The following is an 18,412-nucleotide window of genomic DNA, read 5'->3' as shown; positions in this document are numbered from 1 at the left end:
GTGAACAGAGCAGCCAGTGTTATTTTTACCCTGACCGATGACCTCGATGGGAAGCATGAATCTGCTTGAGGCCTGGACTCGTCCTCTTCCCTGCTCATTTACTTATGAGCTTGGTGATTAAGAATCTCCCAGCTCTGCAGCTTAGAGACTAAAATCCCCGTACAGTATGGTCGTAATTAAAGATGGACGACACCGTGGCCAATCCAGGGCTGTGGAACAGTCTGGCTAAATGACAGAGGAAATGACAGGGAGGCGGTGGGACTGGGGGGTTGGGATGGAGACGGACAGAGGAAGAGACACAAAGAGGAGTCTAGGTTGGTAAGAAACAAACAAAAAAGAACTGAGAAGTCTAAAAAGGGTTAAATCTAGCATCTCCCAGCACCCCCCCCCCCCCACCACCACCACCAGCACACACACAAAGCTTCAGGAAAACTACTATTTCCTTTTGTTTTGAAGGAAGAGGAGAGCATAACCACTGTAGATGTGCGCATTCCCCAAAGACTGGGTTGTAATTTGCCAGCCACCGGGTGGAGTTTACCGAAGGCAAAGATAATCTCAGCCCTCGAATGTATCAACACGGTAACCGCAACATCTTTGATCAAATGCCAGAATAGTTTCGTCTCCTCTTTTGGAGCCCGTCTTGGGGTAATGATTAGAAAGCAGTGGCTGGAATCTGTGTATCATTTGGGTCCCCGCCCTTTCCTGAGAGTGGGGGCTCTTTGCTGCCAGCGCTGGTCTTTTAGTATGTTTGCCTGATTATCTGTCGGCCTGTCTGTCTGTCTGTCAGGCCGGCTGGCCAGCTCGGTCGGCTTCAGCCCACAGACAAAGTGTTTTCAGAGGGACATGAAAGTGTGTCTGCACACGCTGGCTGATGACTCCCTTAACCTCCCCTCTGTCCTCCCCTCTGTCCTCCCCTCTGTCCTCCCCTGGCACCCTGTTCTCCTACTGTGGTTTCCGTCTCTGCCCTCTTCATCCTTCATCCTCTCTCTTCTCCCTCCGCACACATGCAGACACGCGACGGTCACTCCCTTGTCTGCCGTCCGTCAGCTTTGCCCTATCAAAAAGGGTCGGCCCCCACTTATTTGGAGATCATTAATCATCCCGTGTAGGACAGGAGGCCCCTTAATCCAACCCCCTCCTCCCCTCCCGGCCTCACCGAGCAGGCCACAGCGCGGCCCTCCGCCCCTATCCCCCATGGTGTTATCAAGTTTCAGTGGTTGTAACTGTAGCACAATAAACAGAGGGGGAAGGAGAATGGGGTGGGGGCAAAATAGGAGGAGAAGGACGGAGACATAAAGAAAGAAAGACGAGAGAGGACAAAATGCAATTTCCTGAGTACATTTTATTGTTGCGTTCGATGTAAAACTTGCTCCTCTGGGCTGCACCCATCTGGGGGGGATTGGGCCAAAACTCTAGAAACTAGTTGAAATGTGTTAAATCACCTCATTGCAGGTGACGACTATCACGTCAATTGTGTAAAAGCTAGCCAGCAAAGCGGCAGCTCAAAGGGTCGATCGCAAATGAAAGTCATTTCAGCCACAATCCAACGGCATCTGAACAGGACAAATGTGCTCACAATACCGGGGGTTTTTGTTGTTGCACCAACCAGGTGCTGCCCCTTTCCAGAAGTTGTGGGGTGTTAACTAAAGGAAAATGAGGCCATATCAAAGAGCCAGAGAATGTTCCTATTGTGGCGTGGTGTTTGTACAGAGGGCCCGCCTGTTACGAGGGCCAGTGTGAGGCTGACCGGGGGGAGTAATATAATGCATGCATGGATCCCCCAGAGCCCATTCATGGTGTAATTGGTGTGGACAGAGCACTCGGTCTCAGGGTTACAGTTAGGGAACTTCCTCTGATGTCCTGCTGGGAGGCCACTCTTCCCACACCACGAATACTGCAAAAAAATATCCAACTCAACCTGAGAGTAACATTTTCTTCAAATGAGAGGAAAAAACAGGCTGTTTTCATTTGTTTTTGATCCAGATCGTGTTTTTCAGGGTTTTTCCAAATATCATCAGCGGTTATCATCTGTAGCTAATTAAAAGTGGCCGTTGTTTTTTTTTTCTTCCACTTGAGATGCTTAATTATTGACTTGTTTCATTTTAATTATAGACCAAACAAAAGCCCATGTCTGCCTCTCAGCTACACGGCCCCTGGAAACATCACGGGAAGCCACGGTGAAGATTTACGGGAACAAACTCCTGGAACAGTGGAGCGAAACGAGACGTCTTCCTTATAATCCTCACCTCCTACTCTTTCCTCTAATTCTATACATCCATCTCCGGCCCTATCAAGACCACTGCAACTTAATGGCACAGACAAGTCCGGCTTACGACTTTATTGCTATTAACGGATCTAAATCTACTACGCAGGGATTTTCCCCTAAAATAACTCCAAAGCAGTGATAGCACACCATGTGGTCCCTCTTAAGCTGAATCTACACTTCCCATTAAGAGTGTCACACTGGGATGGATCTAGCCTTTGCCGACAGCGACGTGTGGGGTTTTCTGGCCGGAGTAGAAGGAGCTGTAACACTTGTCTTCCCCCCTCGTCTCCCCCTCCCTTCCCCACTGGTGATTTCACTGAACAGGAGCCTCTCTCTCTCTCTCTCTCTCTGGCTCTGTCCATCACAGCCTGTGGTCATTAATCATCTCAAGTGGACAGCGCTGACAGGCAGTTGGCTGCATCACTCTTTTATTTTCTTCCTCTTTTTTTTTTTTTTTTTGTTTTTTCTTTATCGCACACCCGTAGCTCCCGCAGCCTCACTTACTGCCCCCCCACCTCGATTACCTCCTCGCAACCCCCTGCCCAGAAACCCCCCCCCACCCCCAAATGAGAAAGTGTCCGGGTGTCAAGCCAAAACAAACATTCGCCCATCTGCTTAATCGAAACCTTTGCGGTGGTTAATGGCATCAGGCCAGCGTCAGAGCTTTTCTCTGCACTCCCAGTGGGGGTGAAACAGCAAAACCAGTAATGGATATGATGAACGGCGACGTGATGTTGGCGTAACTCGCGAACGCCAATATTCTCCACCCACATGAGCAGCCCCAGTGCATTTACATTATATTTACATGTCAGGCCATTAGCTGATGTTTTTATGTGCAGCGCATGACAGGAGGTTCTCCAGTGGAACAACACTGAGCTTCCTCCTTACCATTACAGTGCAAGCAACAAATAGTACGGAGGTCGATGGTGGAGGCGCGAGGGGCCCAGCAGAGGCGGCTGGAGTAGCCAGCAAAGAAATAAGAGCCAAGGAAGTAAAGGTAGAGGGGGTTTGTATGTGTGGCTCCTGCCATTTCTGGGACGCAGAGCCCATCAATGGGCCCCTTTACGCACAGACTGGATTTAGGACAGCTGCTAAAATTCCTCAACCATTAACACACACACACACACACACACACACACACACACGTGCCTGTTTTTAAGCGCAGAGGCAGGAAATGGGAATCCCTCGTAAGTTTTCCTTCCGCTGTTGCTTTCCTCTCAAGGTCTTGAGGCCCCAGGACGAGGTGGGAAAAGCACTTCACCATTTGTCTCTTTCTCCATCCAGAGAATCCTCTGGATTTCACTCAACCTCACAACCTGCTGCACAAATTAAGGTAGTATATCTTTAAGGTCAGTCAAAAGAAGACCGGCCGGCATTTCAGCCTCATCGCCACTGGTGAATCCCCCTCTTTTCCACTTGGTGACATTAAATTAAAAAGGCTTTCTGAGTTCTCTTTCATTAAAAAAAAAAAAAAGACTGCTATGATCTCTATCAAGTGAAATGGAAGGAGGAGTAAACGGCCTGTAATTAGAGGGTGCCATCAACAAGTCCTTAGCCAGGGCTTCTCTTCGTCCCACATAGTCTTGGCACTCAGAGCAAAAAGGGAATCCAGCCAAGCAATTTGTTCCCTGTGATTAAGGCTCGGGTTTGAGAGACAGCAGAGGTCAGCCAAGTGCCTCTTGTCTTAAAGGAGGAGTGAAGAAGTCGCTGCAGAGTAGCTGAAATTATACCCTACCCCCTATTACAATGGCTGCATCAGGTCTCTAATGTCACTAGCAACATCTCTAACTACCATATTTGAAGCACGCTGCTTATTTTTCACCTCTCCAGTCCTCCCAAAATGAAAACACTCAAAGCCTCCTTACATTTCTCAGCATATATTCTTTTCCCTTCCTGTGCCTCACACTTGTCTATTATACATGAGCTCTCTGCAGACTTATATTTGTTACAACTGTTGTCGGGCGCTGACCCTTGCACTCCCTCACTACTGGGCTCTTGTACTGATGATGATGATACAGGAACTCGATCCGTGCAAGCCGATTCCAGTTGCACTCACTTTAATTCACTTTGGAAATGTAATGCAGCTGAGCAAGTTCAACAAAATGTAAATAAGTTCTAATGTTCAAATTGCTCTCAGTGAATCAGTGTGTTGTTTTCTTTGCTTTGAGCTGGGACGGTTTTACAAATTGCAAGATGATTTATCTTTTTCTGACATATGGTGCAATTTATCACTTATTTATGTTGCTCACAGCACAGCAACGGGGAAAAAGACAGGCTTGTTCTCATTTTTTCCTGCCCTACAGAAAATAAAATGACGTAGCACACTGTAATCAGCCACTTATCGGCTGTCAGGTGGCATTTTAGTCAGCTTGATGGATTTCTCCGCCTGACCAGCGTGAGTAAAGGGTCAGACAGCAGCTCCTGCCGTCTGCCGCCGGACAAAGATGCTAACAGGCCCCTGACAGATCCTGTCCCTCCCTCTCTCTCTCTCTCTGACTCAGCTTAATTCATCACCCTCCAAACAAGACGTCTGGGGGGGCTCAGACCAGACCAGACGCTCAGAAGCTGCTGCTGCTGCTGCTCGTGAATGTGAGCTTGCCACAATGCACGTGCAAAAGCACACACACACACACACACGCACACGGATGCACACGGACCCATCTGCACAGATGTACGCACCATCAGCATCCATCACAGTCTGACAAAACAAAGCATGCATCAGATACACACTCGCATACATGTGCGATCACTCATCATAGTGTGTGACAAAACATAATGAAGTATGAACCACACACACACTCACAGAGCATCATCACCCATCACAGCCTGTCATAACATGAAGTAAAGTATGCACCACTGTAATAACACTGTGATTCACCATAGGGCGGGGGGGTGCTGCTCCAAGCCATGTAACCTGTTTGGCAACAGATTTGTCTGATAAAAGCATAAGTGCCTTAGGTCTCTGGTCAGCGGGGTCTTGCAGGCAGTGCCAGAGCAGCACGCGGTCCGCTGAGCCTCCCCGGCTGTTGGTCAACTACATAAGCAGCATCAGAGCCAGATCCTCTCGGCTCTGATGCTGCAGAACCACAGGATCAACGGAGGCAGAGCTCACCTGCTGACCCCTTAAGGCCTTTACTCTGGGGACGGGAATTAGTAAAGGATTTCTTAGCCAGTGAGAGTTACAGCATGTTTTTTGAGTTGATCAGTGACACGGTGCACTTGACAACCGTGGAGCAAGCAAACACGTTTGGAGGAGAAAAGGAAAGAAACTAGTATATCTGTACTTTTATCCTTGCTTGGTTTATGTGGGCTCTAACAACTGTGTGACCAAACAAAGCTGTGCTGTTGGCCTAACACCAATCAATGTATAGTGAAATTCCAGATGCTCTGTAAAAAATAGCAGCCCCTCCTCACACTGGGACAGGAAATGACTCTTAAGAAATGGAAGTCGTGTGGTATTTGCTTTTTCCACATAGGCAGAGGGTGAGAAATTAACTCCAACCAAAGTCACATCTGTGGCAACTCTTAACTACACTTCATAAAGCAAAATGTATTTCTGCAGGGATTTAAAACTCTTAAGCTGAGGTGTATTCCTAAACCCAGACGTCTCAGTCAGGAACCCACCGATGAAGTACACCTCAATAAAAACTCTTTTCATCAAACACGCTGGAGACCCTGAAGGAAACATGTTTGTAGAAAATGACACTTATGAAGACAAAACCGCCTCTTAAAATAAAGAGGATTACCTCTCTTCTGCATGAAGGTGAAGAGGTCGTCCAAAAACTCCTTCCTTTTGGGGTCGCTGTCCAGTTCATACAGCTGAGAGAGAAAACAAAGAGTCTGGTTATTTCCTCTCACAGAACGTAGATGCATGTCAACGGCCAGCTGACCGTTGGCTGTTATCTTTGTGCTCAACAGAAACTTGTAACAGAAGAGGTGCAGCAGCACGAGGCACGCGTCAGTGTGCAGAATTAGTTTGACTTTCATGAGAATTAACGTCATTATGTAGCTGCTGCAAGAGTTTTTTCTGCGCAGAGAAACTTTTGGTGCCTTTTGAGCCAGCGCCAAAATGATGTATTAATGTGAGTATATGTGTACGGCTTTTATTCTGGGTGGCTGGTCAACGTAGAGCTACGATACCAAAATCCTCCCGACCTCGAGAATGAAATGCAGCCTCCATGGTAGAAATATAATATATAACATTATATGAATATACATATTTTTTTATCAGTTTAACCAGTTTTATTAATCGGGGTTTTCATTTTCTCAAGCGTAATAGATTTTTTTTCACCAAAATGCTGAGAAATAACAGGAAAATGTGTAGATTTCTGTCAAATAAAGCAACACAGACTCAATGTCCTACTGTTTACCTTAGCAAAGTCCCTCGAGGCCTCTCCTCTTCCTCGGCTGCTGTCGGCCTCGTCCGCCCAGCCTGCGGTTCCATTCTGCGACAGACCAACACAGAAAACATCAGTCAACAAACAAAAAGTGGTCGCAGGCTCCTTCAGAGAGAGTCCAGTGTGGTGGCCTCGGGTCATTAGCCACACTATCATCTGTTGTTAGGATTATTCTTTTGGCATTTTGCCTTTAATGGATCAGGACGGCAGGGACACAGACAGAAAGAGTACATCATGCAACGGGGCCAAAGCTGAACTGGGGACAGTGTCTGGGCTCCACAGCTAATGCAGCTGCACATTTGTTCGCTTTTGACTTTGCAGATAAAACTGAGACATTTTAGAAACGTCGGAGGTTGAAGCCCCCGTCAGGACGACACCGACTGCAGGTCAGCGAGTTCATGTCGGGCTAAAAAAACTTAAACTAGTTCCAACAACTGACAACATTCAACAACACAAACAAGTGAAAACTAATATATACTCAAACTCGGAGAGTGCATTTTTCCAGGGGCTGGAGGAGTAACCTCTGGAGTTATTGTGCCCCTGAGCTCCTGTGTCCCCCTCCCCCTTCATCCTCAAACATCTCCATTTGACCTAAACCATCTGCATCTGGGCCTGCCCTGCCCCCACCCATGTCTTCCGACCCAGCTGGATACAAGGGCCCCCCATCCTTCAATCTTAACGCAGCTGTGACGGGTGGCCAAGTTCATGGAGTGTAGCTGGCTGTCAGGAGGGGCCGGAGGGGTGGGGGGGTGGGCTGGTCAGTAGCCCCAGCACACACACACACACACACACACACACACACACACATGTGCAAAGACTGATCATGGCTATGTGTATGTTTGTGAGTGCAGGGAGGGGGGGCAATGGCCCCACAAGACGGGAAGGAAGGAAAATAGGGGCAGAAAGGGGTGCACGGTATGTGCCGACCAGGAATGTCTCCTAAAGACAAAACCTATAAAAGCATCAGGAATCAAAACAAGATCCGTTTGGAGGGGGACGTTAATAGCTGCAGCCCAGGGTCTAGTTTCAAACGGGAGCCCATTGGTCAGTGGCAATTACAAGGTCTGAAATGAGAGCCGGCGGGGCAAAGGTTGTCAAGGCCTCTGAGATCAAGTCATTTTCACCCTCTCACTCTCTGTTCGTGTAACGGCTGTCAGCATTCATGCTCCCTAAACAAATACTCATCAGCCATTAACTTCAAGTGTCAGGTTGAGTTAACGCACTCAGCCAATGTCTCTTTTTACAATAAAAAGGCTATTAGGAACAGCAAACACCTTCTCTCTAAGGGTGGATATTAATTAATGCATTCATTTTGTAGTTTATTTGAAAAATGGAACACGTGGAAACATGTAATGAAATGAACGGAGCTGGATTTTGTTTACTTCCTGTCTCACTTCTCAATACCAATGAGTGCATTTCTGCTGTAGGCAATATGTGTTTCAGCAATAAAGTTGGGAGAAAAAAAAAACGCAGAGCCACCGCTGCACCGGCGTCGTCGTCAGGCCACCACACCACACCACGTCGTGGCCACACGAGGCAGCCGCTCCTTAATCTGATGTTTCTGCAGCTTTATTGCTGAAACACTTGAAGCCTGTTGCCTGAGTCACCGTGCCGCTCCTCCAGTTTCTCCTCACGTTTCTCGTGCATCCCTGTTTGTTTCTGAGTGTGTGTGTGTGTGTGTAGGAGGTGTGGCGCTCCATTCATTCAGCCTACAGCCTGTACTGAGAGGATCTGCAGGTCTCTTTAGAGGCCGTGTGCAGTGGAGCTGTTGTGTTTTTAGAGTGCACGAGAAACGATTTGATGAGTTAACGGCTTTGATGGATTTGAAATTCAGCCGTTAGTGCAGAGCAGAAACCGGACAGTCAGCGGTGAAGCCGTGATGTTTATTTTGGAAGTGTGTCGAGAATGTGTTCAACGTTAAACAGCTGCAATTAAAACAATAGTAACTGAATTTTAATTCCTTTGCATTGATTCTACATTTAAATATCCAACGATAATGATCTGAAATTATATAGAATAAATAATGGATGAATACAACATACGATTTCAACGCACATTATCTACAGCAGAGTAGTCAGAGATTACAACAGCATCAGCATGTGACAGTAAATGTACAGTATGGTGCATTCACAGGACATATGGACCTTTGCACACAATCTGACCACCTCCGTTAACCTTTAACCATTATAAATGATTATAGCGCGAGATAATTCAGACTGCAGCCATGTACAAGCTCACCTGCTAGCTTCCACTTTCATTCGACACCTTCTATTCATGCTGGACGCTCCCTATTCTGAGATTATCGGCTTATCTTAGTGCAACTCTACTCCTATGTGCAGAATATCAATACTGGTTTTTAATAATAGTTAGATAAACCTGTGAGTGTGTGAACGTCTCCACTGATAAAACCCTTTAAATCCATTAAAAACAAATATGATCTATGGAGCAGGAGCAGTATGACCTGTGTGTGTGTGTGTGTGTGTGTGTGTGTGTGTGTGTGTGTGTGTGTGTGTGTGTAAGGGTCACACTGATTTTCAGTTTTATTAACTGTGAACAGTGTTCAGTGATTTATAATGTCTGTTATGTTCCATCATTGAGCAGATGCTCTTATCCACAGTGAATTACTGGGAGCCTCCCGGGCACAGCTGCCAGCTCACCAGTCAGTGTAGCTGTTACAGAGCAGCCACTCACTGCTGGGTTACTGGCCCTGGATCTGTTAGGTGAATATGTTTACACACACACACACACACGCCTCACAGAGGGACATTGTCTTGTGGACGTGCAGGGGTGAAGATGTTCCTACATCAGCCGAGAACACAGAACAGCACTGGTCCATCCTCTCCCCGGCTTTAAATACATTTTCTGAGCTGCCTGTCATAAACAAGATTTGGCACAAAACTGGATCACTTCTGTCCCGTCTTCAAATGAATGATGACGGAGCTGATTTAACACAGAGGCACCAAGGTCTGAACCAAAATGACAAACTTTATTGCTTTGCTCAACCTTAACAAAAGGCAGTGAGTCTCAGATCCACACCTTACCCTTCACAATAAAAGCCTCAGACATGTGTTCACCAGAGGGAACTCAAATTCACCCAGAGCCTCTGCAAAAAGACATCCAGTAGCTTACAGAGCTTTAGACCCCTTAAACCTGAAATTTTGCCAAAGAGGCACTTTAGCTTTTTGCTCACAAAATAACAAAATAAAAGTGATGATTATCAAATACAATATCTTGATATCAATATGTTAGAAAATGGACTATGATTTTGTTGAAATCACATTTGTTCCATTGAATCAAAGTGTTTCACTGGAGGTATAATCTAGAAACAGTTCTCACACTGTGATCGATTACTGTCCCACATCCACTCAAGACTACTGTAGCATCACATTAACCTCACTGTGGAGGGCTCTCCCTCTCTCTCTCTCTCCCTCTCTCTCCCCCTCTCCCTCTCTTGTGCTGAACCAGGATGAGGCTGAACGGCCGGTACAATGAAGAAGACAGATGGCCGCTAAGATAAAACTACTGTGGTGCTAATACTATGTGAGCACTGCGTATGAAACAGACTTTAAAAGTTATTATCAACTCTTTTAACCAACAGTCTTCAGCAAAGCAACTTCTGACGACCAATCAGGTCTCTGCAACAAAAGCATGCAGCTGAAATTAAACTTTTGGTCTCAAAATCAAAGGGGCTGCTGGGACAAGTGCCAAAGGTTTATTGTGACCGAGTCGGACGGAGTAAATTCTCTAAATAATGCCAATAAGTCCAGCTGCGTCCACAGAGATCCGGCCTGCCTCCCTGTCTGGGTCTAAAAAAGCAGAGTAATTGGAACATGGAAGCCGTTAACCACGAATAGACATGTTGGCTCTTGAATTGGGACCGTGGTCAGCTGAGGAATGTTAACACTACGTTGCTCTTGGTCGAGTTAGAGAGGATACTGATGTTTTGGGACCACTCCTTATGATCAGTCACCCCAGCCCCTTCATCACATCCAGCGCCCCACCCAGAGCGTCTTTAAAAAAAGAAATTCCCACACCCTACCTCCACTCATGACAGGCTTGGCTGCCTGATTGAATCCATAATTGTTTCAAATTAAGAGTTTAAAGCTGGTTTCTTACATGTTGGATGGTCTGATCGCAGGCATTTGAGAGTATATTCATTAAATTAGGTCAAATTAAACGGTAATATGGAAATAAAGCATTAAACACGTCTGTCTGTACGTGTGTGTGTGTGTGTGTGTGTGTGTGTGTATGATGAGCAGAAGCCTTGATATAAGCAGCCCATGTTTCTCCCCCCCCCACACACCCCTGTCTCTCTTTTCATGCTGTTAGTGGGTTTACCGGCCATACAGTGGGTGGCCTAATCACATTATGGCCATACGTGACGGACTGGCGCAGTGCCAAATCAGGGATAAGAATAAGGTCGATGACCAGAAGTGAGCTGTAGCTGGTCATCGGTGGGGGTGGAGGACTGTCTACACGTTGACACACAGACAATATCTCCGTCAGGGCTGCGTTTTAGGATCATTTTTGATTATTACAGGATGATTATTCCCTCAACTGAACATTTGGTCTATGAAACTGTGAAAACTGTTCATCCCAACATCCCAACATGACCTCATTAGGTGTCTGTCTGTCCAACAAAGAGTCCAAAACACCAAAATCTTTCAATCAAGAAAAGCAGAACATTTTCACAGAATTTTTGGATTCTTTGTTTTAAAACAGGACTTTAGTGATTGATCGACTATCAGGCTACTTGCTGATCAGTTTTCTGTTGTCTCACTAACTCGTTACAGCTCTAATTTCTGCACCTTAAGAGTTTTCTCTGTGGAAATGGATTTTAGAGTAGAGTTTCTAAAAGTGGTCACCCTCCACTCTTATTCTGGTGCTTTACATTTAATTATTCTGTGCCCTTAAATAAATCTTTCTCAGCTGGGAAGGATTTGGCTTGTTTTCTCTCTCTGTCTCTGTGACTCTTTTCCCTAAAACACGACAGTGTGAGTGCACCGGTAGTGAAATCCCAGCATCTGGACTCATGTGGCGTTACCGTCGCACATTACAGCGGACAACCTTCCTTCTGCAACAAGTTGACATTCTTTGCATATCCCTCCATCTGCATTGGACAAACTACGCTCCACACGTGGATGCATAGCTCGGGGGTAATTCTACGCAGCCATTATAGAAAGATGTCTGGGGCAGAGCCACCATTTTAGTGAGGCCAGGCATGCCGGAACAAGAAGGGTTAATGGCTGCTGCTTGGGGAGTGGGGGATGGATGGCATTGATTGCTCAGGATGTTGACAGCACTTCTCCAATTTGATAGTGGAGCTGTTATTAGATGTAGAGGCTCGTTCTTAATAAAAGCGTCATGTGATTTGCCGTCGCTCTTCAAGTAGGAGGCTGGCTGGGCTCAAGTAGCTGCTATTCAGCTACGGAGCTAAGTTCACTGTGTGGGGCTCACTTTGGGAATTATCTCAGAGTAATAAAAGCAGAGGAGGAACTGGACCGAGTGAATTTCCACACACGCTTTGAAAAAGGTCAGCAGCCAACTGCACCGTGTGCAGGCGGCGTTGGACGCATGTGAAGTAGGTCATTTTCATACTATTGATAACAGGCTGTATAAAAACACACTGAAGTATGCAGACCTGAAAACAGTTGTTGTTTTGCCCCCCCCCAGTGTGATCCTGAGGACTGAACAAGGCCTAATGAAGACAGGCACGTGCCTCTGCCACATTAGAGCCCAGTTAACCCCGAGCCGTGCCCCTTACCCCCCGACTTTCCTCTCCGAGCTACAGTGGCGGCTCTCTGTGTCCCGAACCTACACAGCTCCGCGCTGCACACCGAGTCCCCTGGGCCACAGCCATTGAACAGGAGGCCCAAATCAATAGCCATGGATGTGCAAACACAGGGAAGTCCCCTGCCCCCTCCGGACGCAATCTCACAGCACACGTCAATACTCATCATCCTCAGTCATCTACCGCCACGCCAGGGAAACGGAGATGAGGGCAGGATCGCCGCTCACAGGGCGACCTAACCCTCTGACCAACAAGACACCCTAACTTTAACTAACACAGTGCGGGTTTCCATGGGAACGCTCATCAAATTGCAGTTATTTAAAAAAAAAAAAAAAAGTGCAAACAGTCACACCTATCTTCAGCTAAAACAAAGCGCATGCACATTCAAGGAAAATCCCTATGGCAACCCCCGGGGCAGTAAATAAAGGGCAACAAAATGTGACTTTGCTCTGCAGACACGGGAGGGAGGCTTTAGTGAAACTCACCAACATTCCTGTACACCAGTAACAGGACCTCACAATAACAGGAGAGCCCCTCTCTTCCCACAGGTACTCTTAACATCTCATTCCCGCACTAATCTTTTTTAGCCAAATTGCTGCCTGTCAAAACAGTTCAGCGAGGGAAATCTTTTAAACAGACATGGCGGCAGTAATTTAATCACAATCAAGGCCTCCAGGAGAAATCTGGATCACGGCCAACAATAGTGATAAATGGTGGTAAGTGTTCAGACACACATGCTTAGCAGTTAAACTTGCTTATTATGTACATTTAACTAAAAGGTCTTTAACTCTGCTCGGGGTGGGTGTTCCTCTTTGAGTAAAATAATAATAAATAGGGTGAATAACATGTACTGTACAGGTAGATATGTGGACACTGTGTGTGCTCAGTAAACCCATTGGTGAGGAGAAGTGGGCCTGTGATTAAAGCAGATTACATTTACAGAAGTAAGCCTGTTTCCTCATCTGCTGAAGAACAGGAGCCCTGATTCCTTCAGTTGGAGACCATCTGCAGAGTCGCTGTCAAGCTCTCAAAGAAAGCGAATCTGCTTCCTCTCAGCATGACTGTAAAAACGAGCATTGCGGGGGGGGGGGACAGCAATCTCTAATCCAAATCAAATAATTGAGGCCTTGATCCCACAGCGGGGCGCTGGGAATCATTTATAGTGCCTCTCGTCACGGGGAGGGGGCGATGGGCGAGGGGCGGGTGCGCTGGGCTGAGCGGATGGCGTCCTTTATCTGCTAACCACTGTAAAGGATCTCATGGTGAGCTGCCCATACGCTACCACCAACAAAGGCTCTGGCTAATCACGGACAAGAGGGAAGTAAATCTCACTGCCCCTCTGGAACATATGGTAGAGTTCCTGCTTACAGACAGATCAACCGCTGATTCTCTGCTCTCATTCAGAATCATCCCGCAGCACAAGAGAGCGGCCGGGCAGGGGGACCCACGCACGCCTGCCTGCCTCTGGCCGTCCAGTCATGTATGTAGCTGGGGGAGATTTCAGACTTTGGAGGGAACAGACAAAACGGCAGGGACAAGGGGGCTAAACGTCCAGGGGCAGGACGTGTCGCTACCTGCCCCGGCCTCAGCGGAGCTGCACCTCCGAACAGGCCACTGAAAAACAGGCCTCCAGGCAAGACCACCCCTCCCTCCATTAATCACTCCAATTACAAAGCTGAAGAAGAGAGACAGAGGAGAGAAAGAAAGAGAGAGGGGAGGGGGGGGGGCGTCACGGATAGAGAGACAGAAAGAAAAAAAGGCAGGCAGAAGAAAAATGTACACACTGATTAAGGCACTTTTTGTTTTTTTTTTACCTCATCCAGTTTCACACCCTGACAGAGAGAGAGAGGGAGAGAGAGAGAGAGAGAGAGAGAGAGCTCACTGTACCCAGCAGGAAAGAGCTGTGTCTGAAAGAAAGGGGTGGCTCTGCATATTTAGTTCCTGGGTAAACATGTCTGTTGGTGACCAGTAAGTCTGGTTTGCCAAATAAACTGGCTGCATTTGTTCAGCTCAGGCCCTTTCACCAAGACACCACATTCCACAGGCTGAGGCCCCCTCCCCCATTACACTAGCTGGCCCCTTTCCCTGCCTCACACAAATGCAACGTTTATAGGCCGGTGTGGCCACAAGTTCACACTCATTGGTTCAAAGACCCTTTCACAGGCAGAGCAAACATTTTAGTGAATCACATCTGTGCCACCACATACAGTACTCCAAGAGTTAACCCTTTCCCGTTATGGTTCAGGCCCCGAGGAAACTACACCTCAGAGACTAGATTTTCCAACTAAACTGCACACAGACTGTCACGGGGGGCCCCCTCGGCGCCCCCTCACTGATAATTTGATTTGAAGCCATTACTTTTGCTCCGTGAAACGCACAGTGACTGATATCGAGCGGTCTCCAATATGCAAAGCACTTATCATCTCACAGAAGGACACGCGTTCATATTCTCACAGCACGTAACGGCTCAAATGAGAGTCCAATAAAAACCCCACTGTAATCAGCGCAGCTTTAAGAAAGAGGCCACACCGCTGCATTCAGGTCAAAGCAGCTATTAGCGGTTTCTTCAGGGTTAAAAGCTTTGGCTAAAAATACCTTGCATATCTCACATCTTTCAAAGAGCAAGCATCCACTTCACCCCCGTGCTAATGGCAGCTGGAGACATCACACAGACCTGATAGGCCTTTATATACATTCTCATTATACTGACAGCACCAGGAAGTGGATACATTCACAATCAACAAAAAAACCCTCGCTGCTATTAGGACACATCACATCTAATTACATATGAAATGACAGAGGTCACAGCGCCTGCAGTCAGATGGGTAAATGACTTCTTTGTCTGCTGTGTGGCATTCGGGCAACCGGTGCTGCTATTCTCAGGGTTTCCTCCATCAGAGAAGTTAGTGTTATGACTATCTCTCTGAATCTGGAGTATCAAATGTTCAAACCATGAGCGCATTTCACAGCTTTCTGTAGAGTCTAATCGATAGGCAGGGATTTCTCCGTTCAGAGCCAGAGGTATCTGTTTCCTCTCAGCTAGCGTTAAGTGTGCAGGGGCATTCCACCTCTGACAGGCCAGCACCCCCCCAGGGACCCGGGCTGGGCCGGTGCAGCCCGTCACGCATCTACAGCTCGTCTCCAGGGACCGACAAGCTACCACATCTCTACCGAAAAAAAAAAAAAAAAAAGACAGTAGAGACGATCCTGTGAAATAAGACGTTCTGCTTCTTTTCTCACTGCTCATCATTTAAATCTGTACCTGTATGTGCAGGCAGAGTAACGCGGCTAATAATCACAGAGGAAGCTAATAGTGGCTGATTAGCAGAGCTGATAAGTTCTGTTCATCGTCTGCGACAGAGGAAGGACAGCCACACTGCATCTGCAAACAGTCGAGCGTCTGTGTGCACCAGTTCTACACATCACCGTCAGCCATGATGGGCTTTGTTTGTCAGGTGAAGCTAACCCCCGTCTGCATGAAGAAAAAACGCCCCAAGAAAAACTAAAAGTCAGAGCCTTTTGTTTGGTGGATCAGCTTTAAACGCTGTAAATGAGTGAATGCTAAAACCGGTTGGTGCCACGGTGGACTGGTCACCAGCATCACCTTTTGTTGGGCACTCCCTGTCTTATGGAAAACCACTTGTGACGTCACGGCGCTTGCATCGCCTCCGAAACAATGGCAGCGTCACGCCAAGTTTGCAAACTGCTGGCTAATGTATTCTTGTTCCGGTGACATAATACATATTTACATGAGTATTAGCATGTATATGTATAGCCTGCCTTCACGATCGTGTTACATACTCTGTAAGTCACCTTTCTGTCCAAACTGCGTAAAAAGGAAGTGATATTTGGCAGGTAAATCATGATGCTCAGTCAAACTAGATATTTGAATTGTTGACAGGCTCAAGATACAGGCCGCAGTAAAATCCTTAATAGTCTCTGCTGAAGTTCAGTCCATAAAGAGACGTCACAGAAGTCCGGTACATTTGATCCGATTAGATAAAACGTAATGATTCTCTTGGGGAAATTGGGTTTCTGCAGCAGTGAGGAATATGATATAGATAACAGAGCAAACAGAGTTCTACTACTGAGAGTAACACAACAGCAGAACACATAGCTGGTGAGATGAGTGAAGCCAATAAAGACAGAAACACAGTGTTTCCAATGGCAGATTTACAGGTAGGCATGTGTTTGAACAGGACATGGCTCACACCCCTATTTAAACCTGATTCACCCACTGTGCCGTGCAGCTAGCCTGCGTGTCTTTATCGTCTCAACCAACCTATTCAAAGAATGCATTAAATCACACTGAGATGACCTCATTTGCCTGTACATTTCTACGTGTGCTCTCTCGTGTAAAGTGCACATTACTTAACGTCTCAGCCGTTCGGTAAATGTTGCTGCTTTTTGTTTTTTTCTCTCTAAGCAAATGATGTGGCCGCACATCCTCCCCGAGCTGACGGCGCGGAGCTTCCTCGGGTTTTCTAATCACATTTATTTAGGGCAGGAAAACCTGAGATGTCTTTGTTTGACCAGATGGCGAGCTAATCAAGGCCGGCTCCGCTGGGGGGGTTGGGGGCATCCCAAATCTGCCACGAACATTACTGAACGGCGTTTCCACATCAACATGTATGTTTGTTGGAGGAGAGCTTTGAGATCTGACACACATCATGGACCTTTCAGACACTGAGAAACAAGGAGGATGAGGACGGGGGGGGATGATTACACTCCTGTTGTGAAATAATTATGTGGAAACATTTTACACTGCAGGCTGCATCACACTCAACAATGGAGCCACATTTCCATCCAGCTGCTACATATAGTTTTTATAACAACCCACATTCACCGGTGTCCCCGCTGTTAATAATTCAATTTTCTGTGCCGCTCTTTAATCATTTACTAACGTGGCTTTTGAAATTATTGACTGCAGTCGACATGGTCCATAGTACTATTCTCAGCGTGATTGTCTATTAACCAGATCAGCTACAGCTCAGAGGCCGGAGCAGAGTTATTGTAGTTAGCTTAGCTTTTTTAATTAGTTTTGAATGTTAGTATTCAGCAGTTTAGTTTCAGTTAGTGGATTGGTTCCTTTTGGTTTAGTTTCTAATTTTTTTAAATGTTTAGTTTTAGTGTTTTTCACTACACAACCTGGAGAGACCAGACAAAGACCTGACAACCTGACAAAGAGTGAAAATAAAGACGTTTCCTGTAGATTATTTTGTTTTAGTCAGTTTTGTAAATCCACAATATCTTTTCAGTAAAGTTTATATTTATTTCAGTTAACTAAAATGGTTTTCACACCTACTTTCTATTTTTTTTTATCAACTTTTAGCTCTCTACAATAACCTTGTTCAGTACAGGAGGTGAATCCAACAGTTTTCATGCTGCTCACGCTCATTCTAACGTTAATATAAAAACACGGTCAGACATCACTCTCCACTCTAAATATAACAGCATGATCAAAACATCCATCTGTTCAGTTTAATTCCACTACTATATATATAAATATACAACACATACAGAGTGTCACGTGATTCTTATGAGCTCGGAGTGCTTTCATCCAAGAGAAAAGACAGTCAGATTCTTCATCATGCCTCTGCTCTCTGATACGCTGTGTGGAAATTAATCACTGTATTACAAACAGGACTGAGCTCCTGCTGGTGGGAATAATGTCCCCCCCCCCCCCGATATGAGGCTGTGTGTGCACAACATTCACAGTCACTAGCAGCTGGTGTCTTTGACAGAGTCGCGGCTCACTGCTGGTTTCTCTTGATGACGGTGATTCAGGAAGCGAGCGGCTCTGGAGGATGTGCAGCCCTGAATGAAGAATGTAAGTGTTGGAAGCTGAGCTGTGAACACATTGCTTTTAGTGTAATGTGACGTTTCTTGGGCAGCAGCCAGGAGCGTTTTTTTCCTCCTTCCTTCCTCCACTGCTGGTAGCTCCCTCTTACAAGCACA

The 18,412-nt window shown here is 46.5% G+C and overlaps 1 protein-coding gene across 1 annotated transcript in view; it reads right to left on the bottom strand.

Moving 5' to 3' along the window:
- The window catches only part of LOC139204295 (AT-rich interactive domain-containing protein 3B-like), a 48,421-nt gene that overhangs the window by 17,997 nt on the left and 12,012 nt on the right, over nucleotides 1-18,412 (bottom strand). Inside the window, exons 3-4 of the mRNA XM_070834296.1 lie at nucleotides 6,637-6,711; nucleotides 6,013-6,085 (exon numbers count right to left, since the gene is read on the bottom strand). Of these exons, the coding sequence (XP_070690397.1) occupies nucleotides 6,013-6,085; nucleotides 6,637-6,711 (148 nt within the window). The remainder of the gene's footprint in view (nucleotides 1-6,012; nucleotides 6,086-6,636; nucleotides 6,712-18,412) is intronic.

Source organism: Pempheris klunzingeri, chromosome 1 (assembly GCF_042242105.1).
Source record: "Pempheris klunzingeri isolate RE-2024b chromosome 1, fPemKlu1.hap1, whole genome shotgun sequence".
Lineage (NCBI taxonomy): Eukaryota > Metazoa > Chordata > Actinopteri > Acropomatiformes > Pempheridae > Pempheris > Pempheris klunzingeri.
Note: the sequence above shows the minus strand (reverse complement) of the source record. Positions and strands in the feature narration are given on the sequence as shown.